At 40.8% G+C, this 26,522-nt stretch overlaps 1 protein-coding gene across 1 annotated transcript in view; it reads left to right on the forward strand.

Annotated features, from left to right (window-relative positions):
- The window catches only part of SKAP1 (src kinase associated phosphoprotein 1), a 467,979-nt gene that overhangs the window by 341,696 nt on the left and 99,761 nt on the right, over window positions 1-26,522 (forward strand). Inside the window, exons 6-8 of the mRNA XM_083378139.1 lie at window positions 7,395-7,519; window positions 16,140-16,203; window positions 23,324-23,551. Coding sequence (XP_083234265.1) covers window positions 7,395-7,519; window positions 16,140-16,203; window positions 23,324-23,551 — 417 coding nt within the window. The remainder of the gene's footprint in view (window positions 1-7,394; window positions 7,520-16,139; window positions 16,204-23,323; window positions 23,552-26,522) is intronic.

Raw genomic sequence — 26,522 nt, forward strand, 5'->3', positions numbered from 1 at the left:
CCCAACTACACCATCTCAACTAGGTAACTGAGGACAAGGAGTGGGAGGTGGGTTCTGCGGAATCCATGTGGACTCCTTCCTTGTGCTTACCTGTGTCAGCCAGGCTGGTGGCCTACCCGGTGCTGGACCTGCATGCCTGCTGCCGCCTTGTCCTGTGCACCTACATGGCTAACCTGGAGCACCTGGCCCTCAACACAATGCACACTTCCACTGTGTTCTGTTCCTTCACCTTTGTATAAATGTGTGAGTGCTGATTCCTGAGTGCTGGGGGCAAAAAGAGGAATCTCTAACCTTGCATGGCTAAATGTCAATTTTGATCTTAGCATCCAGCCCACAGTAATGTCAAACTGCTGCCCTGACAGGGCGTGGCCTCAGCACCCTCTCGGGGTCCGTGATGGTGGCAGCTGCCATGAATTCCATTGAGGAGGCCATTGCTGTAGCAACCCTGAGTGCGCCAGTTCTTTCCTGGAATCATTCACCTTTTCTGCACCCTCTCCCATGAGGGGCCTCGGCTTGGAAAGTTAGCCCTGCTCTCACATCAGGAGAACTGAGAAATAGATGCCTCCGCTTTTCCCCCGAAAGCAGGCGTACCACTCAAAGCAGAAAAGGAGAAGAGAGGGAATTATTTGAATACCTTTTTCTTAATTGGCTTATACTCTTTGGTTGTGCTGTACCCTGTTTGCAACTCCGCTACTTCCTGAAAGAAAGTTGGTGAAATCGCTTCCCAGGGGCAAAAAAGGAGGAAAGATTGCTGAGAAGTGCGCTTACCTGTATTCTGGCATTGTGAAGATTCTGGATTTCCCTCTCAGCCTTCCTATCCTAGGAAGATCCAGCAGAGATTGACCAAAAAGTTCATCTTGGGTCTGAATTCCCGTGCAGTGAAAAGGAGAGGGCTTGCAACTTCTAGTTGTAGTTATCCACATTTCTGCACACTGAGATAATCGGCCACTTGTACAAATACAGAGCCTATCATGCTTTTATATTTATATGGAACAGATACATTACCTAAAAATTTAGGGGAGAAAAAATTGTATATATATGTATTTTGGTTCTGACTTTAGAAGCATTTGGCATGTCTGCACTGCCAATTGTACTGTCAATTAAGGTAAAGGTTCCCCCGCACATGCGTGCTAGTCGTTTCCAACTATAGGGGCCGGTGCTCATCTCCGTTTCAAAGCCAAAGAGCCAGCGCTTGTCCAAGGACGTCTCCAGGGCTGGCATCACTAGACGCCAAAGGCGCATGGAACGCTGTTACCTTCCCACCGTAGTGGTCCCTATTTTTCTACTTGCATTTTTTACGTGCTTTCGAACTGCTAGGTTGGCAGAAGCTGGGACGAGTAACAGGCGCTCACTCTGTTAGGTGGCACTCGGGATTCGACCCACCAAACTGCCGACCTTCTGATCGACAAGCTCAGCATCCTAACCCACTGAGCCACCACGTCCCTTGTACTGTCAATTATATACCTATAAATACATCACTCGTGACATAATTTTTGGAATGTGTAAAAAATTTGAACCAGCCCAGAAACCCATTTCCCATTGTTTGTGTATACATAGAAAGTAAACCCTGAAATAGATTTGGAAAGAGCAAGGACTTTGATTAAATGGAAATGTTGCTAAGCATAGAACTGTTGAGTTAATTTGCAGCTGTTTCTGCTGTTTTCTTTTTATGTGCTTATGATTTTACATCGCATTTTAAAATCAGCTAAATTGAATATGAATAAGATTGTGACTGAAAGAATACTAATTCTGAACTATAGTAAATATCGTTAACAAGTAACATTAAATTTAGCTTTAGTGTAATTTGCTTGCTTACTGTAGCTAAAACTGGAAATTATATTTCTAAAGCATTAGTAAGGATCATTGAAAAGAACAAAGATTTAATATTTATTATTCAAAAATATAAATGTGTGAGAAACATGTTTTTAAAGACCTTTGCAGCTGGTTCTCATATATACCCTGCCAAAGGAATAACTAAAATTATGAAATTTAGAATCTACCAAGTTTCCCTCCCATGGACAGAAGACAATCCATGGGAAATGTGAATCAGTAATCCATAAGCATGATAGGCTCTGTATTTGTAACAAGTGGCCGATTATCTCAGTGTGCAGAAATGTGGATAACTACAACCAGAAGTTGCAAGCCCTCTCCTTTTCACTGCATGGGAATTCAGACCCAAGATGAACTTTTTGGTCAATCTCTGCTGGATCTTCTTAGGATAGCAAGGCTGAGAGGGAAATCCAGAATCTTCACAATGCCAGTATACAGGTAAGTGCACTACTTGGCAACCTTTCCTCCTTTTGTGCCCCCGGGAAGCGATTTCACCAACTTTCTCTCAGGAAGTAGCAGAGTTGCAAACAGGGCACAGCACAACCAAAAAGTATAAGCCAATAAATAAATAAATAAATAAATAAATAAATAAATAAATAAATAAATAAGTAAAATTAGATAAATAAAAGATTAACAAGATGAGAGTTCCGGCACCTTTTGTTTTTTTTAGAAAAAGAGCACTGTGTATTTTTTATTATTTATTTTATTTATTTATTTTTTATTTTAATTCCATTTATATCCCGCCCTTCTCCGAAGACTCAGGGCAGCTTACAAGCTTAGCAGTAGCCTTAATTCTATGTATAAGCCTGCTTATTAGGGCTTTCGCGCCCCCCCAGCGGCATTATTACAAAGTCAGCTTAATTGCCCCCAACAATCTGGGTCCTCATTTTACTTACCTCGGAAGGATGGAAGGCTGAGTCGACCTTGAGCCTGGTGGGACTCAAACCTGCACTAATTGCAGGCAGCTGGTGTTACTTAAGGAGGCATTAGTCCACTGCTCCACCAAGGCTCTTTTGTATATATATACACATACACACACACACACACACACACACATATATATATAGAGAGAGAGGAAGAAATAGCAGAGTGAAGGAAGATTGTGTTGGACTTTCTAAACTAGTGATGGGCCTTTTTCCACCACAATTCATGAGATGGCAGATGCTGGGTCTAGGAAAATGTAGATATACAAATACATATCCATAAAATCAATCCCCATATTCCCAAACACACTCTAGTTTGACCGAGAAAAAAGAGTATGGAAGAGGCTGATGGAACAAGAATAGACTTAATTGTAAGAAGCTAGCATCATTGATATCACAGAAACAAAATGCATGTGTATCAGGTGACTGAACCTCTTAGGCTGGTGTTTGGAAGTCTCAAAACTCATCTCTCAGAATCCAACACCCTCTTTTGGTGTAGCACCTTAGGAGTTTCTGCTGCCACTAATTATTCTCCTAGAACAGGGCTTTTCAACTGGTGGTGCACATACCTCTTCTGATACTTTGCCATATGGCAGTTGGTTCATGATTGCTAGCCAAATGTAGCAGGGGAGGGGAATGAGCCTAAGTGAGACAAGCCTGAGGGAGACGGAGAGGCAGCTGCAGCTGAAGGACTGACTGGGCTTGGCAGAAGCCCCAGGAACTAGCAGGGCTCCAGCTGATTGGCACTTCCAGAAGCAGCTCGGAGCTGGAGGCAAACTGAAGAAAAAGTGGGGGGAAGAAAGGAGAGGCTATAAAAGAACGTGGTTTGGGTGGGGGAAGGGGAAAAAAGACAGCAGGTCCCTTTAAACCAGACATGTCAAACTCACGATGTCACGTGACTCACGAGACATATCAGGACTATTTTGCCATTGCTGGCAATGGGGTCAGCGAGGCTTCCAAATGACGTGTCTGGCCCGCAGGCCGGCAGTTTGACACCCCTGCTTTAAACAAATGTAATTAGTTTTACCCCTTTTAATTGAGTCTGTCTGTGGCTTTTAGAAAGTTTTCCTTGAAGGTAAACTGGCTTAATTTAAAGCTAAAGCTTTTCACAATTGCCGGAGCCTTTCTGTCTGGGTTGCAACATTGTGACACGTGACTCGCCTGAGGCAACTTAAAGAGGGGAAAAAAACGGAGTTTGTTTTTTCTTTTTCTTTTTTCTTGCTTTGCACTTGATTACTGTGTCTTTAAGGTACAGGGAAGAGGATGGGGGTGCATTCTTACTACACTGTGGAAGAGCTCAGAAGGGCCAACCAGCTAGCTCAAGAGTCTACAAACTTAGAAACTTTAAGACCTGTGGACTTCAACTCCCAGAATTCCTCAACCAGCCATGAGGGCTGAGGAATTCTGGGAGTTGAAATCCACAAGTCTTAAAAGTGCCAAGTTTGAAGAGCCCTGAAGTAGCTGGTAGTGGTGCATATTAATAAACATGGATAAATTCATCATACATTTGTCAGTGCAAAGGGAAATTGATTCAGCAAAGGAACAACCACCAAAGAAATTAAAACTGGTACTTTTTTACTTTTTTTCTACAGTTTGTAATAGTTTATTATATTATAGAATAAAATACAAAAATACAAAAGCAAATAGTAGTACACAGTGGGGAGGAAAAAGGGGAGGAAAGTGAGGGGGAGAAGGGAAAAAGAACAGAGTTCCTCTGTTGCAGTAGAAGGAAGCATTAACATTGAACCTCAAGTTTTTACTTTTCCATAATATTATAAACTATCCATTTCTATAACAACAAATGAATCTAATCAGTAAAACCCAAAATCCCCCCCCCTTTTTTTAGTCATCAAGTTTTTGACACCTTGCTAAGCACTGGTGGTACTCAAATATTGTCATCCTAAAATTGGTACAATCTGTCAAAAGGTTGAAAATCCCTGTCCTAGAGGCACCACATCCAGCCCACAACCCCAGTGTGTGTGAGAGAGATGGGCTCACTCATATTGTGCAGCCTTACTGGTCATTATAATGCCTATAGCACAATGTCCTACTCATGTAACATAGAATGATGTAACTAAAAAAATCATTATTTCCTTTGTGGGTGGGGGGAGACAAACTGATTTCAGAAGAAATAAAAAAATAAAATAAAATAAAAATTTTAGATTTTTGGAAAAAAGATCATTTACAGTGGTACTCAGCTCATGAGAAAAGAGCCGGAACCTTAGAAAAACAGATATAAAAAATTTGGAAAAAAATACAGTGTTCCAGATAAGCAACAATATAGTGATGGTCTTCTGAAAGAGAATTCTCTGAAAGAGAATATTAAATTAATATTATCAATTACAAGAAAATTTTACAGAGAAAAATGTATTTTTGGCATTGAAGCCTGAAGTATTTATTTATTTATTTATTTATTTTATTGATATACCGCCCTTCTCCCGAAGGACTCAGGGCGGTGAACAGGGCAAATGTATAAAATACAAAAAATACAAAAGTTAAAAGGAATTAAACATAATGCCCAAGGTAAAAAACTATAAATACAAATATTAAGAACAATAAAAAACCCAACCCACCCCCCATCAGGCCAAGCCGGCTTGTTCAAATAAATGCGTTTTCAGATCGCGTCGGAAGGAGTGAAGGTCGGGCGCCATCCGGAGCTCAACCGGCAACCGATTCCATAACTCCGGGGCGCCCACAGAGAAGGACCTCCCCCTGGGGGCCACCAATCGACATTCTCTGATCGGTGGCACCCTGAGGAGGCCCTCTCTGTGGGAACGCACAGGGCGAAGGGAAGTTGATGCCGGCAGCAGGTGCTCCCTAAGGTACTCCGGACCCATGCCATTAATACAAATTCACACTGAGTTCAACTTTCAATTTCATACATTGTGCAAAGAAAAAAGAAATTCAGTATCACATAGAAACATTTTCCATAAAAATAAAGTCTTCTCATAGCAAAAGTTCTGTGTTTCTGTTTTTACCTGATTTTACTTATCCTTCCACCAAATTGGGTGAAATTTGGATAACTGTATGTGACAAAGAGTGTCTCTCCCTCATGAGAATATGTTTAGTGAATGTCTAAGCTTGCTTAACTTCTACTCTATCTCTGTACATCTCCTGAATCACTGACAGATAATCATAACACCCCAACCCCTATTTTGTTCCCGTGAGATCACAATGTTAATATTAAATGGCGAATCATTATAGATTAGTGATGTGATTTCCTGATTATTTTTGATAGCACCTGTAAAATGGGGGAGGGAGGGCTTGAAATATTTCATCTATCCACTGGTGTGATATCATAACATAATCCTGTCCATAGCTATAAAAACTCCTTCCCCACTAAAATATGTGTTTTAATAAAACAGCATCTTCTAGCAGTCCTAATCAACGATTTAATTGGGAAGGTAGGGAGCACTGCCTTTTGGTCAGAATTTGCCTTTTGATCCTGCAACATGGATCCTGTGAAATGATCCTCCCTTTTTATTACCCTCCTGCATATTAGCTTGAAGCAAATACATATGTCAAGTCTGCCATATGGAGACAGCTTTAAATTGCTTCATCTAGCAGCTGTTCAAAAGTGGAGAGTTATTTCTGTGCAATTTTTTCCAAGCTGTTGCAAACTTGAGAGGAAGGGTTGATGCCAGAATGAAGAAAATCTAATATGAAAGTCCTGTGCACTCAGAGCAGTTCATCAGGCATGGATCAATTAAAAGCTTATTTGTATGGCAGTTGTAATATGAATATTAGTCCTAAATCAGAGTTCCAATAAAAACATAGCTCTTTTATATATCCAGAATATTGTACATCCATAATCAAAAATATCTTTTCAATGACATTTTAAATTAAATCATTAATGCCAATGTATTTGATGGTCAAGCTCATATGCAGATGAAAATGTAACAAAGGGAATGTGCATCCTTCTAATGGGGCTCAAGTAATTCATAAGAGGGAACTTTTTTTTTCTTAAAATAAAATGCAGTTTGAAGGAGTACAGGTAATCCTTGACTTATAACAGTTCATTCAGTGATCAATAAAAGTTACAGTAGCACTGAAAAATTTGACTTATGACCATTTTTCACAGTTACAACCTTTGCAGCATCCCCATGATTATATAATCAAAATTCAGACGCTTGGTAACTGGTTCATATTTATGACCGTTGCTGTATCCCAAGGTCATGTGATCCCCTTTTGCGACCTTCTGACAAGCAAAGTCAATCGGGAAGCCAGTTTCATTTAACAACTGGATTACTAATTTAACAAGTGCAGTGATTCACTTAACAGCTATGGCAAGAAAGGTTGTAAAATGGGACAAAACTCGCTTAACAAATGTCTCATTTAGCAACCAAAGTTTTGGGCTCAATCGTGGTCATAAGTTCAGGACTGCCTGTATGGCATGAATAAAAGAATGATTATTTTTTTCTCTGCTATCCATACTTCAGTCACCATTCTATAAGCTGCCCAAAGTCACTTTGGATAATAATATGGCTGGCATAAAATTGAATAATAAATAAACAAGTAAAAATAAATATAAGGAATCTTGAATCTTAAATAGGGTCCTGTGTTGGAGAGGTAAAAGCAAGGTAGCAACTAAAAATTTATGAATACCAATAATGACTCATCACTGCTATTGCTATTATACAGGCAAACAACCAAAAGGCATATTTGCTATTGAGAACTACCACGCTCAGCTGGTTCCCTATCTGCGCAAGGATTCCCGAAGAGATTGCTGCTTTGAGTTGACTTCTCCTGGTAAACGAACCTATGAGGTAATGATTAACAGACATGGAAAATTATTTCTGCCAACATGAAATGTAGAAAGAGTTTTCATCAAGAAATTTAGTCATTATAGGTGTTTGAGAAGGGCGGGATATAAATGGAAATAAAATAAAATAAAATAAATTCTATATTCTGTATTTTGGAAGATACTCAGTAAAATGTTTGGGCTTCCTTTGTCATTGATCATGCTTACAGAGGTCTGTTCAAGTAGAATTATATAAACAGTGCTGTCTGTTTGTTTATCCATCCATTTATCTTAGTTAGCTGTAAAATTCTAATATCCTGACTTAAACGATATTTTGCTATATAAAGCTTAAAATGCTTTTGAACTGCTCTGTAATGCTTGCTCCAGAATTTAGCTAGAAAGTCAGCTTGGCATGACAAGACAAAAACTTTTATTATGATTCTTTATGTTTATTACATATATATTTCACTGCTGTATTTTTTAATCTATTTTATCCTGGAATTGTTTTATTTCACATGGTTATAGGAATAATCAAGAATAATCTTCTTCTACTACTACTACTACTACTACTACTACTACTTAAATGAAGCTATTTTGAAGTATTGATTGCCCTCTGCCAGTGTTACTTCCTATATCCATTTAAATCCAGTGGTTCTATTTCCTCCGTTTCCCATGATTTAACTAATGCCTTGCTTTACATTCCTCAGGCTTGGGGCTAACTGGTTGACATAACCAGTGCTCTTGTTGTGGGAAATTTTGCTCTTAGCATGAATCCTATATTCTCCTGTGCACAACATTCAGATCCTATAATTTTTTGCTAAGGGAATGAGATATTCCTCTTTCTTTCTACTAACTAATGCATATTCAACACTTACATCAAAATATGTAGAATTAAAACTGAATTAAAAGCCATTGTAATCCCCCTGCACAATTGTTTTTCTCATTGTACTTGACTTAACCTATCCAGTCATTTATAAAAGTGGAAGAGCCTAGACATTGTTGCTTCAGAGCTAATATGAATTAATTTATGCTGAGTTTGAAGTTGACACAACCCAATATGTAATATATTGGCCTTAATTGCTGTAATCAATTGAATGATTGCTTAACGGCTGTATTGTTTGAAACCCAGACTGCTTGTCTCCAGGACTGTTAACTGTGTTTTGGCGCAGGAATTGTTACTTTATATGTATGTATGTATGTATGTATGTATGTATGTATGTATGTATGTATATGTATATATATATCTGTTAAGCAGCCAATAGGGCTGCTTCTGTTGTTACTCAATAAACTAGTTGCTGTTTCACCGCTCTGCCTCATCAATGCCTAACCAAACCGAGAACTTAACATTGGCGACGAAGGTGGGATGTGGTGCTTAACCAAGAGAAGAGCCAGAAGTCACTAGAGGGTGAGGCCAGCACCAGAGCCTGGAGGAACTACGTTTTTCCCCCCTGGTCTGCCAGCAAGCCATGCTGGAGACCACCACGTCCTAAGGATCCATCCTAGGGCAGCATAGAAGCCTAGCAACACAAGGCATTGCAAGCATGAAAGTGACTCACCATGGCCAAGGTTGGCAAATTGGAAGAATTCGATGTCGTACATCCCAAGAGGTGGAGTTCTTACATCTCTCATGTCAAAAACTAACTGTGAGCTAACCAGGTTAGTGAAGACAGCTTGAAGGCCATGATACTCCTGTGTTTGTGCGGCCCGGCAACATTCGACATAGCCGAGAACCTGGTCCCCACTGCTACGCTCGATTTGGTCGCCTATGCAAATCTCAAAAAGAAGCTCAAGGACCACTTCGAGCCGAAACTCTCCATCATCGCATGGAGACATGTGTTTGAGCAGTGGGAGCAACAGCCAGGAGAGTCTGCAACTGAGTTCAAAGCCGCCCTCTGACAGGCGTCTCGGCTTTGCAACTTTGCAGACCTAGAGGAAAGGCTGAGGGACTGTTTAGTCTGCAGACTGAGAAACTGAGAGCTCCAACAGAAGCTGTTCGCAAAGGACACCCTCTCATTACAAGATGCCTTGAAGGAGGTGATGGCTGATGAAGCTGCTTGAGGGGCCGTTAAAGCTTTGCGGCCCTCCAAGAACACTCCCAGCCCAGAAACCATCCACCACAAGGATGCCGAATGAATAGAAGATTCTGACTTGGACTTCAAGGTTGACCAGCTGCAGAAGCAACCAGAGGGGGACAGTGGCCAACTGACAAGACAGTTTCCTTCCCTCGATGCATGGGCTGTGGAGGCCGACATAGACGCTCGGAGTGCAGGTTCCGAGCAGCAATGTGCCGGACATGTGGCAAACCAGGCCACATTGCTGCCATCTGCAGAGGTTGCCAGAGGGACGGACCGCAGGAAGAAGCATTCAGGAAAGGTATTGGGACCCCGAGGCAATACAGAGTAGGCTTTTGCTCCAGCCGGAGGAGTGTGTTCAGAACTTTTGCCTATCGCCCCCTTAAAGAGAAGCTTAGACTCCAGGTCAAGCTTCAGGGAGTTCCATGCAACATGGAACTGGACACAGGGTGAGCCGTATCCATAATTTCCCAAGGGACCTTCAAGCATATTTGTGGTCACAGCAGCAAATGAGCTAAACTCAGGCTGTCTAACCTTTTGCTGACAGATTTCCAAAACTCCCGCATAGCAGTGAAAGGAGAAGCTACACTCAATGTACAGTTCAAGGGATTTAAGGGTCCACTAGAGATCGTAGTAGTGGAGGGCCAGTGCACAAGCCTCATCGTTTGATGCCTTGGGCATCCAAGTAACAGGCATTCATAGAACACAAGCGGCAGACCTGTCAGCAGTTTGCCAGGAGTTTGCCGATGTCTTCAGCTCAAGTTTAGAGAAGTACAGGGGTCCTCCTGTTGCCCTTCACCTTGATCCTACCATAACCCCAAGCCTTGTAGAGAGTGCCTTCTTCCTCAAACCCAAAATTAACACAGAGCTGGACAAGCTGGTACAACAAGGGGTGTTGCAGTCAGTAGACAGTGGGGTGTGGGAGACCCCCATAATCACGCCACTTAAGGCCAATGGTGAGGTACGCATATGTGCGGGTTATAAATGCACTATCAACAGGGCCCTTCAACAGCATGCATATCCGATGCCTGTAGTCAGCCATATTTTGGCATCACCACAGGGAGGCTGCATATTTACCAAATTAGATTTGGCACAAGCCTACCAGCAACTGCCCATGGATGAGGCCACTGCAGAAGCTCAGACCATTGTCACCCACAGGGGGGATTTCAGGGTTAAGTGCCTACAGTTCGGGGTTAGTGTAGCCCCAGGGCAGGGGTCAGCAACCTGAAAGAGGCACTCGGAACTGGTTCCATCACAAAAGGAAAAACTGGGAGCCGCAAAAATTGTGTGCGCATGCACGTACATGCGCGCATGTGCAGAACAGGGTTTGACTGAAGAGTGGAGAGAAGGCAAGATATGCACCTACCCTGCATATTTGAATTGATTGGTTGAACTTTATTAGTCCCACTTTTTTTGGGGGGGACTGCACATGGCAGAGGACTGGGAGCCGTAGGAGATGATTGAAAGAGCCGCATGTGGCTCCAGAGCCGTGGGTTGCAGACCTGTGCCCCAGGGCTTTTCCAGGGAGTGATGGAGCACACGCTCAAGGGCATTCCAGGAGTGTGCCCCTATTTCGAGGATGTCCTCATAGCAGGGGAGTCAGTTGAAATTTTGGCAGAACAGCTTAAGGCCATCCTTCAGCATTTCCACAAAGCAGGGCTGAAGCTTAAAAAGGAGAAATGCAAGATTGGGGTAGATTCAACCGAATTCCTCAGTTTCCGCATTGATGCCGCAGGCATTCATCAAGTGGACTCCAAGCTCAAAGCAATTCAGCAGGCCCCCAGTCTGAAGTCTAAGGGGGAGTTTCAGGCCTTTTTGGGGCTATTGAACTTTTATCATGCCTTCCTTCCACACAAGGCTGCAATGGCAGAGCCGTTACACCGGCTCTTGGACAAAAAGGCACAGTGGCAGTGGACAAGCATCCACGAGAAAAGCTTCTCAGCAGTCAAATCACTGCTGTCTTCGAACTCAGTGCTTACCCACTTTAATGAGAAACTGCCTATCTGCATCGCTTGTGTTGCATCTCTGTACGGAGTTGGGGCCGTGTTGAGCCACTTGAAGGCTGACGGGAGACAGACTCCCATTGCTTACTACTCTAGGACTCTGTCATCAGCAGAATGCAATTACATGCAAATAGACAGGGAGGCTCTGGCCATAGTGGCCGGCATAAAAAAGTTTCATCACTACTTGTATGGCCATTATTTCATGGTCTTCATGGACCACAAGCCACTTCTTGGGTTGTTCACCACAAACAAACAGACACCTCAGATTCTATCACCATGAATGCTGAGGTGGTCTATCTTCCTTTCAGCCTACAGCTACAAGCTGATTCACAAACTGGGCAGGGAAATGAGCCATGCAGATGGCCTTAGCAGGTTGCCCCTGCCACACGTAGAGCCAGATCCTGCTCTGGCTGTACGCATCCTGGCTATCCAGGATTTGCCGGAGTCTCCCCTTCACGCTGGGGACGTGGCTGCTGAGACAGCCACTGACAAGATGCTTAGCCATGTGTTGAATTGGGTGCACATGGGATAGCCGGACAAATGTCCAGGGCCAGAATTCCAGAGTTTCTACATGAGGAAAGATGAGATCTCAGCTCATAAGGGGTGCATTCTTTGGGGGAGTCAGGTCATAGTCCCGAGCTCTTTGAGACCCAGGGTTTTAGAGTCTCTGCACGAGAGACATCCGGGAATAGTCCGGATAAAGGCACTCATGAGGAGCTACCTTTAGTGGCCTGGGCTAGACAAAAATATTGAGGCCCAAGTACACGGCTGTTACACTTGCCAGCAATCCAGGCCTGAGATGCTGCGAGCTCCTGTCCACCAATGGAAAGCCACACATGCATCATGGTCAAGAATTCACTTTGAATTTGCAGAGCCATTTCAGGGACAGCTGTTTCTCATTGTCATGGACAGTCACAGTTAGAGGTCGCACCAGACAGTTAGAGGTCGCACCAGTCCCAACTATGACTACTGCCAGGACCATCCAGGAACTGCACAGGATCTTTGCAATGCACCAGTTGCCAGACGTGCTGGTCTCTGACAATGGGGCTCAATTTACCACAGCAGAATTTCAGTCCTTTCTCATGGCTAATTTAATAAGGCATGCCACTTTGGCCCTCTTTCACCCGGCCTCGAATGGCCAAGTGGAATGCATGGTCTGAATGACCAAAGAATCCTTAAAGAGGATCGTCACTGGTGACTGGCACCCCAGGCGGGCAGATTTCTTACTCTGCCAATGCACAACTCCCTGCACTTCTACAGGCAGAAGCCCAGCTGAACTTAAATGGGACCAGCACTTAATTACAAAGCTGGATTGGCTGCACCCAGACCAAGTTGCTTTGGACACAGCACAGCCAAAACCACCACGAAGTTTGTAAGTTGGTGACCGGGTTTGGGCCTGAAATTACAGTCAAGGGGCATTGTGGGTGGTAGCTGTGGTTGCTAAGGTGTCAGAGCCACTTTCGTATGAAGTGGTCCTGGAAGATGGTCGAGTAATTCAATGGCACATCGACCAACTGCATTGGAGGCTAGCGAACTAGTCACTGGTCAAGACTCTCAAGAGGGCCAACCATAGGGGCGGCATGACAGTAGCCTGACAGCAGAACCTGCATGCTCCAACAGAACTCTCAGCTGAGGAGATGGGGGTGTGGCCATAGGTGAATTTTCTCCAGACACACAGACTGCACCCACTGAGCAGTACCGACAAATGGCTCAGAGTTCCAGCCTGGGGGACTCTGTTCCTCAAATGGATTTTGGCTTGGGCCTACCGGAACAGGCCAGTCAAAGGGACTCAAGTCACCCCAAAGACATTGGGTCTCAAAGTTCTGGTCTACCCAGCCAGGCAGGTGAGCAGGTAGACCGAGAGCCTCCAGCGACCCCAAGACATTCAGAATGGGCATGAAAGCCACCTAAGTATTTACAGGACTATGTCAAGCATTTGAGATTATGAACCATCTAGGGGGAAGGGGTGTAATGTATTGGCCTTAATTGCTGTAATCAGTTAAATGATTGCTTAATGGCTGTATTGTTTGAAACCCAGACTGCTTGTCTCCAGGACTGTTAACTGTGTTTTGGCATGGGAATTTATATATATATATACATTTTAGGGCTGCTTCTGTTGTTACTCAATAAACTAGTTGCTGTTTCACCACTCTGCCTCATCAATGCCTAACCCCGAGAACTTAACACAATCAACATGTGAAAATCCCACCCAGTAAAATTAATTGAGATTCAAGGCTGTTCAAAATAACTTAAGTGAACCAGACCCTGTTTTTTGGGTCCAATAGATTGCTGCTTCCTATTCCCATACTTTTCTCCCTGATTAGCCTGTTAGCTAGCTATTCTTCTGACTCTTCATTCAGTGTTTATCTCTGCATCCTTCCTTATATTGAGCAAGCTTTTTACACCAGGGTGATAGTGAAGCAAAATATCCTCTGCCTTATTAGTACAGTGAAATAATTCCCCTTTCAAAATACACCCTGACCTAGAGTATCACCCAAAGAGATATGGCATTGTGAATCAATATCTGAATCTTCATCTATTTGTTAACATAAATCTATTAATGCATAACTTTCTCCATGCATGTTATTTTTGGTCCCCAAATCTATTCCAACACCAGTGTATTCCTGTGGCAGAGTTTGCATTTTAATCTGATGTATCTCCAGTCATCACACATTGTCTATTGTTTGGTTTCCTTTCAATATATATGTGTACATCCTCTTCTGAGAAAAGTGGTGTGCCCTTTTATGATTATTTAAAAATACTCACATGGTCTATGTGAGTAATGTGAATTGCATGAGATGATATGTGCTTTCTGGGATTCCAAAGTAAACTCAGACATGCAGAAAAGTTCACTTCCTCATTCCTCAATGAGTCTATTTAGATTATTAAAATAAGTGAACAAATGTAAAAATAACATTTTTTAAAAAAAAGCAGGGGGGGACTATTTTACACAGAATGAGAAGAGATGAATAGTTGTGGAAATGAAGGACATTCTGATATTTGTCCAGACAAAAATATTACTGTATAAGGCTTACTTACCTATTCATATTTAAATCATTAGCTTTCTTAATGTTCACTGATTCAGCAACTGAAAGGATAAACTGTCTTAAAAAAACCCTACTGCATTTCAAATGATCCAAGGGAATAATTGGATATCATTGTTGCATGCAATTTTGAATTCATTCTTAATAATGATGTGCATATGAACGAATGAATGAATGAATGAATGAATGAATGAATGAATGAATGAATGAAGGTAGTCTTCGACTTATAACAGTTCATTTAGTAGCCGTTTGAAGTTACAACGACACTGAAATATGTGACTAATTACTGTTTTTCACACTTACGACCACTGCAGCACCCCCCCACGGTCACATGATCAAAATTCAGACATTTAGAATTGACTCAGATTTATGATGGTTGCAGTGTCCTTGGGTCATGTGATCCCTTTTGTGTCCTTTTGACAAATAAAGTCAATGGGGAAGCCAGACTCATTTAACAACCATATTACTAACTTAACAGTGATTTACTTAACAACTGTGGCAAGAAAAGTCTAAAATGGGGCAAAATTCACTTAACAAATGTCTTGCTTAGCAAAAGAAATTTCAGGCTTAATTGTGGTCATAAGTTGAAGACTACATGTAGAATATAGTACCAATGGCATGTGATCTGCACTGATGGTGGTGCCAAGTAACACCAGCTGCCTGCAATTAGTGCAGGTTCGCATCCCACTAGGCTCAAGGTTGACTCAGCCTTCCATCCTTCCGAGGTAGGTAAAATGAGGACCCAGATTGTTGGGGGCAATTAAGCTGACTTTGTAATAATGCCGCTTGGGGTGGGTGTGAAAGCCCTAAATAAGCAGGCATATACATAGAATGAAGGCTACTGCTAAGCTTGTAAGCCGCCCTGAGTCTTCGGAGAAGGGTGGGATATAAATGGAATTAAAATAAAATAAATAAAATAAAATATTTAAGTATCCAGCATGTAAATCAATGCAGGTAGTCCTTGATTTACAACCATTCATCTAGTGATTGTTGGAAGTTATGATGGCACTGAAAAAAGTGACTTATTACTGTTTTTCACAATTATAACCATTGCAGTATCCCCATAGTCACATTACAAACTTCAGAGGCTTGACAACTGTCTCATATTTATGACAGTTGCAGCACTGGTGGGATTCAAATATGTGAACAACCAGTTCTCTGTGTGGATGCCACTTCCAGAAGTCCATTCTGGGCCTGGGCAACCATAAATTGGCTACCGGTGCTGCCGATCTGGTGCGAACCAGCTGAATCCCACCACTGAGTTGCAGTGTTTCTGAATCATGTGATCACCTTTTGTGACTTTTTAACAAACAAAGTCAATGGAAAAGCCAGATTCAGTTAACAACAGTGTTACTAACTTAACTGCAGTGATTCGCTTAACAATAATAGCAAGAAAAGTCATAAAATAGGGAAAAATTCATCTAACAAATGTCTTGCTTAGCAACAGAAATTTTTGGCTCAATTGTGGTTGTAAGTCGAGATTTATCTGTATATGTTTGGCGTTCTGATTTTTTTTTCTTTTGCAGTTCACAGCTGCTAATCCTGCAGAAGCTATAGACTGGGTAGATCATATCACATTTCTGCTGAAAGGTGAGTCCCTTAGGAAGGATAAACCCATACTTTAATTATAATAATTAACCAATGAATCAATTACATATTTATCAATCAACTATGGACATCAATAGCCTTAACTAATCCATCAATTTATGGTAATTCTCTTCAGTTTACACAAAGTGGAAGGAGAAGAAATATTTTCCTAAATGTTCAAGTGAACCCGAGAGGAAAAAACAAATGTTTATGCTCAGTGTCACATGTATGAACATACCTATCTTTTTCTTCTGGACCTTGACAATCACTCTCCTATGTCTGCCTTCTCTGAAAATATTCGCTTTTATATTAGTCCTGGGGTGATATTGGTAGGGTCCAGACTGGTAACAACTTTGCAATATTCTGCTTTATTTTACTTATTTGTTTGTTTATATTTCATATTTGTTAATCACCCAACTCACTCAAAGATTTTTGAAGGAGATATTAAAAAAATCTTCTCTAGTCAAGTTATGCTTACCACTCTTATACCCAATGATCACAAGACCATTTGTATTTATTTTCGGCATCCCATAGGATTTCAAGATCTATTTATTTACCTGATTGTTATTATCAAGATTTTCCACATAAGTGCTGCTAGTATTATAACTCTTCGTACCTATCTTTTTCATCCTTTTCCAAAATTCATGCCCTTATTCTTCCTTCAAAAATGCTGCATATATGGACACTGATCACATCAACAGGATTTTATTTTTCTGCCACATATATGATGATGATGATGATGATGATGATGATGATGATGATGATGATGTGGGAAGGGACCTTGGAGGTCATCTAGTCCAACCCCCTGCTCAGGCAGGAGATCCTATACCATTTCAGACAAATGGCTGTTCAGTCTCTTCTTAAAAACTTCCAGGTTTGGACCATTCACAGGCAGGTTGTTCCACTAATTAATTGTTCTAACTGTCAGGAAATTTCTCCTCAGTTTTAGGTTGCTTCTCTCTTTGGTTAGTTTCTGTCCATTGCTTCTTGTCCTGCCTTCAGGTTCTTTGGAGAATAGCTTGATTCCCTCCTCTATGTAGCAGCCCTTGAGATATTGGAACACTGTTGTCATGTCACCCCTCGTTCTTCTCTTCATTAAACTAGACATACCCAATTCCAGTAACTGTTCCTTATATGTTTTAGCCTCCAGTCCCCTAATCATATTTGTTGCTCTTCTCTGTACCCTTTCTAGAGTCTCGACATCTTTTTTACATTGTGGTGACCAAAACTGGATGCAGTATTCCAAATGTGGCCTTACGAAGGCATTGTAAAGTGGTATTAACACTTCACATGATCTTGATTCTATCCCTCTGTTAATGCAGCCTAGCAGTGTGTTGGCTTTTTTGGCATCTGCAGCACACTGCTGGCTCATATTTAAGTAATTGTCCATTAAGACTCCGCAATCCCTCTCACAGTTACCACTATTGACCAAGGTACCACCTATACTATACCTGTGCATTTGGTTTTTCTTGCCTAAATGTAGAACCTTACTTTTTTCCACTATTGAATTTCATTTTGTTAGATAGCGCCCAATTTTCAAGTCTGTCAAGATCCTTCTGTATCTTAAGCCTGTCTTCTGGAGTGTTGGCTATTCCTGCCAACTTGGTGTCGTCTGCAAATTTGATGAGTTCCCCATCTATCCCCACATCCAAATCATTGATGAAGATGTTGTTCGTCATCACTTTCCCTTCCATGGCTTTCAACCTATTTATCAACAGATTATTTCTATCTTGAATAGACCTCTTGAGAGCAGTTCCTCAGTTCCACAGACTTCAGTTAACATATGAGGTACTGTATACCTTAGAATCATAGAATCATAGGACTAGAAAAAACCTTGGAGGTCTTTTAGTCCAACCTCTTGTCCAAGGCAGGAGGCCTATACCATCCTGGACAAATAGCTGTCCAATCTTTTCTTGAAAACCTTCAGCAATGGAGCACCCACAACTCTGGGAAGCAAGCTATTCTATTGATTAATGTTTCACACCTTTCAGAAAATTTCTCCTTAGTTCCAGGTTGAATCTCTGTTTAATGAGCTTCCACCCATTGTTTTTTGTTCTGCCCTCAGGTGCTTTGGAGTATAAGTCAATTCCCTCTTCTCAGTATCAGCCCCTAACCCTAACCCTAATCTCTCTTTGTTAGACGAGACATACCTAGTTCCCTTAACCGTTCATAATATTTAGCCTTCAGACCTCTGTCATCTTTGTTGCTTTTATCTGCACTTTTTAAGGCCTCAGCATCTTTGTTTTATTGTGGTGACTTGATCCGGACACTGTATGCCAATTGTGGCCTCAGTAGTGCAGTATAGTGCAGTGCTATAACTTCTGTTATCTTGATGCTATCACTCTATTGCGTTTATTGTCTTATCTAGATCATTAATGAAGATGTGGAACAGCACTGAGCCCAAGACAAAACCTTGAGATATCCCACTTTCACTGAAATCCAAAAGTACTATATCCATAGCACTTCCACTGCTTTAATTACTTCATCAAAAAAGGCAATAAGGTTTGCCTCTAGATTCTCCACCTTCTCTTCCAGCAATCTAATCAGTTTACACTTGATGCAGGTATAATTTGAGTTCAAAATAAGCAGGAATACAATGATGGCACAAACCTTGCAGGACACTTTGGTGCTAGCCTCTTTACCCTTGATTTTGGTATTGTCCATATAAATGCTCCCAATAAATCCAAGGCAAACAAAAGTTTTAGATCCAAGGCAAACAGAATATTGTTATCTATATTTTCAATACCTTGAATTCCCTCAGACAAAGTTTACAGTCCACAAAAATTTGCAATCTTAAATTTGCAACTACTGTAATGTAAATAAAGGAATAGAAAAAATAAATTTGAAGTTCTTTAGTTCTTCATATGTTTAGAAAGAAAGAAAAATAAAGTCTGGAAGCCATGAGTCCCAGTTGCTTTCACTCAAGAAACTTCTTACTTTGCCTTGCTCCTGAAATGGAGGAGAGGCATCAAGGCTGGAGGCAGCAGGGTTTCTTTCATCTTTCTTTGTATATTTTGTTTAAAATCACTTGGTGTGGCAGAGTCTTCTGTCCTCACTCGTGCATTGGACAATCCTTCAGCCTCTCACCAGGGCTTAACGTCTTAATGGCAGAAATCCATAGCCAGTCAATCACTCCTCTGGGAGAGAAAGAAAGCCTGAAGCAGACAGCAATGAGCCGCAAGCAAGCAGGCAAACCCTCCAACAGCCACCCTCAGGAGCTCCACGGGATGTGTCTGGTCCCAGTTGCTATCTTTACTTATATACCTTAAGCCCAATCTTCTATACAAGAGATCAGTGACACATAGACAATTCCAAATATAATCAGCACATCATTTTAATTATATATTACCTATATTAATAGGATCTTAAGCTTTAACATGTTGTTCCAAGTAGGATATTTGGAAAATATCTGGCCCTTTTGCTAAAATGTCATTAGGTAAATTTCCTTTCTTCCCTCTCTCCCTTCCTCCTTCAAAAAGTATCTTCAATTTTATAGAAAGCAGGGAATGAGTAAAAATTAGAAACAAAGGGCTCCACCTGGGATGTCCTGGATCCAGCCAGCAAATCAGAAGCTATGTTGTGATTAATATGCCTTCATGTTTTGGTATAATGATAGAAGCACAAATTAGTTGTGCCATTGTATAAAAAAGTATTAGGGAGGCTTCTTCAGGTTTCAGTGAAACATAAACCTCAATGAACCAGGTAGGACAAAGATCCTACCCTTCATATACAATCTTGAAGTTAACTCTATCAGAGATCTGGTGAAGCTAGATACTCTCTGTCAGAACTTTACCCTAAGAATGGTAATAAATATCTCTCTAGGAAAGCAAGCATGCATTTATGGGCTTTACAATGAAAGATTCAAGGATTAGACTCAAACTGATAAGTTGATAGATGCAAAAGACGCCCTTGTGACAATGAAGATCAGCTACTGTAGAATCTAGGATCAAGCCATATTATATTTATGCCAGCCCTGGATTTAAACCTGTGTTTCTTTCTCCTGCCTTTACGTGGTAACATATTTTTTGCTCCTCCATGTGCCTCAACATATAGTCATGGAGGTCACATGAAATTTTTGAAATTTTTGCGGACAATGCTGGGTCTCTCAGCTAAGAAATGGAGATGAGCATTGTTATATACATAATGTTATTTGTTATAGTGACAGCTCAGCCAGCATCAGCTGTGTAACACCCGGCAACAACAGGTGGCGTCAAACCCCACCTTCATTGGTCAGGCCGTTCTGACGGGACCTTTCTGGGCAGTGGATTGGCTGCCTGCCTGCCAGCAACAGTATTTAAAGGGCGTTGAGCTGTGGAGAGTTCCCAGTCTGTTTAAACCACAATAAAGCTGAGTTACTGACCCACTGTCCTGTCATCTGTTCCTGATTGTTCCTGGCACCCAACGTAACAGTGGCGACGAGGGTGGGATACTGCTTTTAGGAGCTGAAGCACTAGCTGAGTCACTAGAGCTGAAGCGCTTGCGATCCGTGGGAAAGGAAGGAAAGAAAAAATTCTCCCAATTGATTCCTTCCCATCAAAAAGCAGTAGCCGGACCTGAACAGAATGACCCAAATCGGACACATCCGCGAGTTCGATGTCCGCTACCCGGGACACTGGAAGTCACACCTGGGGCAAGTTGAAGGGTATCTCCTAGTGAACCGAATCACGGAAGATCGGATGATACACTTCTAAGAATCTTGGCTTATGCATCTATTTTTCAATAGATGTACTCATTCAGAAAAAAATCATAAAACAGTGATGTCTGAAAGTCACAGAAAATTTAAGGCAAAGTGACGTGGTGGCTCAGTGGGTTAGGACGCTGAACTTGTCGATCAGAAGGTCGGCAGTTTGGCGGGTCGAATCCCGAGTGCCGCGTAGCAGAGTGAGCACCTGTTACTCGTCCCAGCTTCTGCCCACCTAGCAGTTCGAAAGCACGTAAAAATGCAAGTAGAAAAATAGGGACCGCTACGGTGGGAAGGTAACAGCGTTCCGTGCGCCTTTGGCATCTAGTCATGCCGGCCACATGACCACGGAGACGTCCTCGGACAAGCGCTGGCTCTTCGGCTATGAAACGGAGATGAGCACCGGCCCCTAGAGTCGGAAACGACTAGCATGCATGTGCGGGGGAACCTTTACCTTTACCTTTACCTTTAATCAAAAACTCCAAATTGGATAACTTTGTTCAAAGAATTTCCTTATTAATTTTAAGGTTTTTGTCAATTAAAGACTAACATTAAAGGTAATCCCATTTATCCTTACAAAAATACATCACCTAGGAAGAGAAATCCTGATTGGCCCAAAGTTATATAAGAAGTTTAATGATAAACAGATTTCAATCAGCTGTTCTTGGATAAAATCCAGTATTTTATCCCCACATACACACACTATGTTCCTCCCAACATACACGCACTATTGTGAGTTATACAGGTTACTCTGGAGCTCTTCTTAGTATGGCTCAATCAGAGTTTCTCATTACATGGAAGAATACATTGATGCACATCTAGTCTTCTGGCCTCTTTATTCTTGCAGTACACATGAGGATAATTTGAACCTTCCCTTACTTCACCAATTAAATGGCAATATTTGGTAATTATTGAACTTGCAGCAGGTTGTTACGTGGCCTAGATATGATAGTACCTGCTCAATAAACATACTTAAAATGAAAGAAAACCAGGTGATATGTGAAAGCACCAAACAAATTGAGTTTGGGGCTAAGGTTTTGCTAAAGAAATAGAGAGATTTGAAGAATGCATCACTAAGAAGAAAAGGTACAGGCAAGATTAGCTATGGTAGAAAAGCAATGAGCTTCTAAAAAATACACCCTCATATTCAAATCATGACATACAAGCTAGCATTTTCTTAGCAAATTTTGATCATAGTTTTAATGCTCAAGGTGGAGATAATGATAAAAGATATTTTCCCACATTTTTCTTGTTTAAAGGAAATGTATATGAGCCTTACTTCAATATTCATAGAAATGTATTTAGTTGGTTTTTTAGACTGATTAAATATCCCAGATCTATGATCTTGTCATCTGAGTTGAGACAAATCTACCCGAAATCCACAACATGCCAACTTCTCCTGTCTTGTTTTTGTTTTATTTTATTTTGTACTGTCTACAGGGTTTATTCCTCCCAATTTTCTAGATACCTTTTAGGTATATAAACCAACCTGAAAATAATGAAACTTAGTGTGCAGGATGGATTAATCAAAACCTAAAATCACATATCCACTTTTGTGAAGACATTTTTTGAGTTATAAACAATGCATGCTCTCAAAGCGTCCTCTGCTGGTCAAAATGCAAAGCCCATATTGTGAATGCTATTTAAGGTACTATGATAGAAAATAAAATTTATTATTGCTTTGTTGTTTTTGTTACTACGCTACATTTTTCACTCTAAAAATTCATTGATGGTGAGACCAAATTTCATGTATAGGCTGTTAGTTATGTTTATAGATACTTTGAATAATATCCTGCTTAACAGTGAGAATAATACCCTGCCTGCGAGAATTACAGATTCAAGATGTATCTGCATTAATATTTAAGATCTCCTATCTGTTATGGGAATCCCTTGCACTGAATTTCATGGTTAGTTCTAGTTTTGACCCACAGATGTATAAATACAATAGGAGATGGCATGTTAAAATTTCATACTATGTTAATAAATTTATAACAAGAACTCTGCTGACTCCACTGCTGCCACCATGCTACATCACAAACTGCCAAACAGCTAATCAGTGCACTGGGCATCATGGCTGAGCTCTGCTTTCAACTGAGTTGCAAAATTCAGAAAATGTAACAATTTCATAAACCAGAACAAGCCATCTGGAGCACACCACTGTTTCTGTGGCATTTGTACTGTATGCATAGCAGAGGTTATTTTACTAAGTTTTTAAAGTTTTATGTGTCTTCATGAATTTGTAATAATAGAAATAAGGATCTCAGCAGAATGCGGTCTACTAGCCTGTTAGAATTAAGTTACTTCCTTTCAGAACATTTGTTCTGATTGTTATGGGGGGATGAAAGTTGTATCCCTTTGTTTTTCTTTATGATTGTGCATCGATTTGGCCACCTGATGAAACTGAAATGGAAAAGGCAGCACACAAAGATGTTTTTCTTTCAGATATGAACTCCTTCATTATCCCCTGTGAGGAAGAGGAGGAGGAGGAGGAGGAGGAAGAAGAAAAAGAGAAGGAAAAGGACTACAGTAATACTGATAAAGAAGAGGCTTATGATGACATAGAGAGTTTTGATACCCAAAGTGTAACATTTAGTCAGGATTTCACTTTGGACCTGGACAAAGAGGAGCCCATGGTGCAGAACAAAGAGTGCATTTATGAAGTTCTTCCAGGTGAGTCATTCAAGTTAGGAATACTGGAAGTTTTACTTTTAACCCATTTGGCTCAGTGGGTTAGGACGCTGAGCTTGTCGATCAGATGGTCGGCAGTTTGGCGGGTCGAATCCCGAGTGCCGCATAACAGAGTAGGCGCCTGTTACTTGTCCCAGCTTCTGCCAACCTAGCAGTTCGAAAGCACGTAAAATGCAAGTAGAAAAATAGGGACCACTCCGGTGGGAAGGTAACAGCGTTCCGTGCGCCTTTGGCGTCTAGTCATGCCGGCCACGTGACCACAGAGACATCCTCGGACAAGCGCTGGCTCTTCGGCTTTGAAACGGAGATGAGCACCGGCCCCTAGAGTCAGAAATGACTAGCACGCATGTGCGGGGGAACCTTTACCTTTACTTTTTACTTTGGAGAAGACTACTTGAATAGTTTACTTAAGTTTATTTATATTTTAAAGAACTCTTTTGTCAATGAAATATTTTACTCAAAATAATTTATACAAAACTTCATGCTTATACCAATTTGCAACTGAAAGTCAGTAAAAAAGTCAGATTAGAAATATGTCCGAATGACCTCAATTGGCTGAAAAAACAATTAGATTATTTGAAAAGAAAGAATGACATATATCACTGGATTACTTTCTCCTGTCTTCTTTTTACATCTGGCAGGCTTTTCTACAAATTCTGGGCCAATAATACACCTAAGCTATATGCTGAAAATGAACACTTGTCACCATGTTTAGTTTTGGTCCATTCTAGTTTCCTGAAAGTATTTCAGTTTCATGTTACTTTCATAATGAAAGCAGAAGTATAATCAAGAGGATTGTATGAAACAAGATTTCAGTCTCCCATTTGTAAAATACATCTGAAATTGGTTAAAAATGTTTTGACCATTTGCAGATCAAGTATCAAGAGCTAGGAACACGAATTTGTAGAAAAGCCTGCCTGCCATATGTTGGCAAGTCTAAAGAGCAACCAGTTAGTGCTTGTCTTATTGGCAAATAGCCGAGCACAGAGAATTTCAGCTAATAACTAAGTATCTCATCCCAATCTCAAGTTCTACTTGAATCATTCCCAAACTAGCATCCCGTCCCTCTGTTTATTAAAACAAAAAGTAAATTGTTAAAATGTTCCCTCTCCTGCAGTTCATGTATTACTGCACATATAGCGATGGATATCCATTGCTTTGCAAAAACATATCATAGGTGATTTGAGGAAACACTTTTCAGTTCAGAAATGTGAGGACTTACAAATATAAATAATTGCACTGAAAAACCTCCAATGCTTTCCCATCATGGCAGCAATCTCTATTGTCTTTCAAAGCCCAACATGTATTATTTCCATACCAGTATGTCTCAAAGATGCTTTTTCAAAAGGCAATAGTACTTTTTTTCCTTGAGAAAATGTTTTGCTTCTTATCCAAGTAGCTTCATCAGTTCTGACAGGATGGTGCCAGCAATGGAAGGATTAGTTCTGACAGAATGAGTGGAAGGGGGTTGGAAGGATCATATTTCTTTGCGGTCATCTGATCGTTAGCACTCTCTCTGAGAGCTCTTGAAACCACTTATCTGCCCCCTCAGGATCACATGTATCAGAGTGCAAATGGGGGTTGAATTTTCTTGAAACTGCAGAAAAGACTGTGTTGTAGACAGGAGATAGGTGATGTCTTATCCTTCCCCCTCTTTTGAGTGAGGGCTGCTCAGTATTAATGTAAATGGCCTCTTTTACCCCTCCTTCAAACCAATGGTCCTCTCTATCCAGAATGTGGACTTTCTCAGTCTGTGGACTGAGAATCTCCACAGAAATTTACCAGTGCTTATCCATTTGGTATTTTCTCCTAATTATGCCAATGTATTGCTAAGACTGGAGCCCAAAAGGTTGGTAAGAATCTATGCCAATGGGAGGAGAAACTACCCCATGAAGCATGAGAAAGCCATATGTTACTGATTCTGAGGCTGCACTTTTTGGGCTGAAAGAGCATTTCCCTGTTCAAGGATAAAAAAAAAAAGTATTGTTACAAGGATAACTCATGTTCTTAAATTCCCAGTGTTGATGTCATGTGATTTTCAGAATGGGGTTCATATTGCCCCAGTGCCAAAATATTAATACTAAGGCTTAGCTGTTCTTTGGAAGGCCTCTGGAAAGACTGTTTGTGTTGTTCCAGAGAGGAAATGTGTACTTTGTCCTCACACAAATTGAATATCACTTGAAAATTGATTGTAACAAAGATTTCAGATTAGGGATTTTGAAAGCTGAGATTCATGGGATACTGAATTCCGTGAAGTTTGGTTGTATCAATATCTTATGGAGTAAAAAAATAAATGGAACTCTTGGGGTAAACAGCGCATAGAGGCATAGATATATCTGTATGAATGAGTAATGTCTCTATTAAACAAAGGGAGTGCTAAAGCCAAGGCAATAAAAACTATGACGAATAATACAGAAGTTAATTTTCTTAAAAGAAAATTATTATCTTTGTTTTTTACATTATGTGAGCAGAACTTATTTGAAATAATAGATTGCTAAATTAGGCAACAAAATTATTGATCATACATCAATTAAACAAAGAGAGCAACTATTTGGGCCTGCAAACAGAGCTTTTTGACTCTTATGTCTCAAAACTTGTCATAAATCATTCCTCTATTCCTGCTGATACATTTTAAACACAAGAGAGAGAGATATTTCTAATTTATTAAGGAAAATATTCCCTGTCATTAAAATTACTTCTTAAATTTCCTGATTACTCATTAGGCTATAAGATGAAATCATAATGATAGGTTTATTCATGCTAATCAGCACAATCAAATTCATAGGAATATTCATTCACTTTTCTGATAATATGAGGGGGCAAAACTGAGACAATAATCCACACTAAATCATCATTCTGCCCAGTGCACATGGAGAATGGCAAATTTGTTCCACCAATCTGATTAGGATTTCTTTGTATCTTGATGCAGGGTAATCTGCATATCAGTTTCATT

Source organism: Vipera ursinii (genome assembly GCF_947247035.1).
Source record: "Vipera ursinii genome assembly, chromosome: Z".
NCBI classification, from domain to species: Eukaryota; Metazoa; Chordata; class Lepidosauria; order Squamata; family Viperidae; genus Vipera; species Vipera ursinii.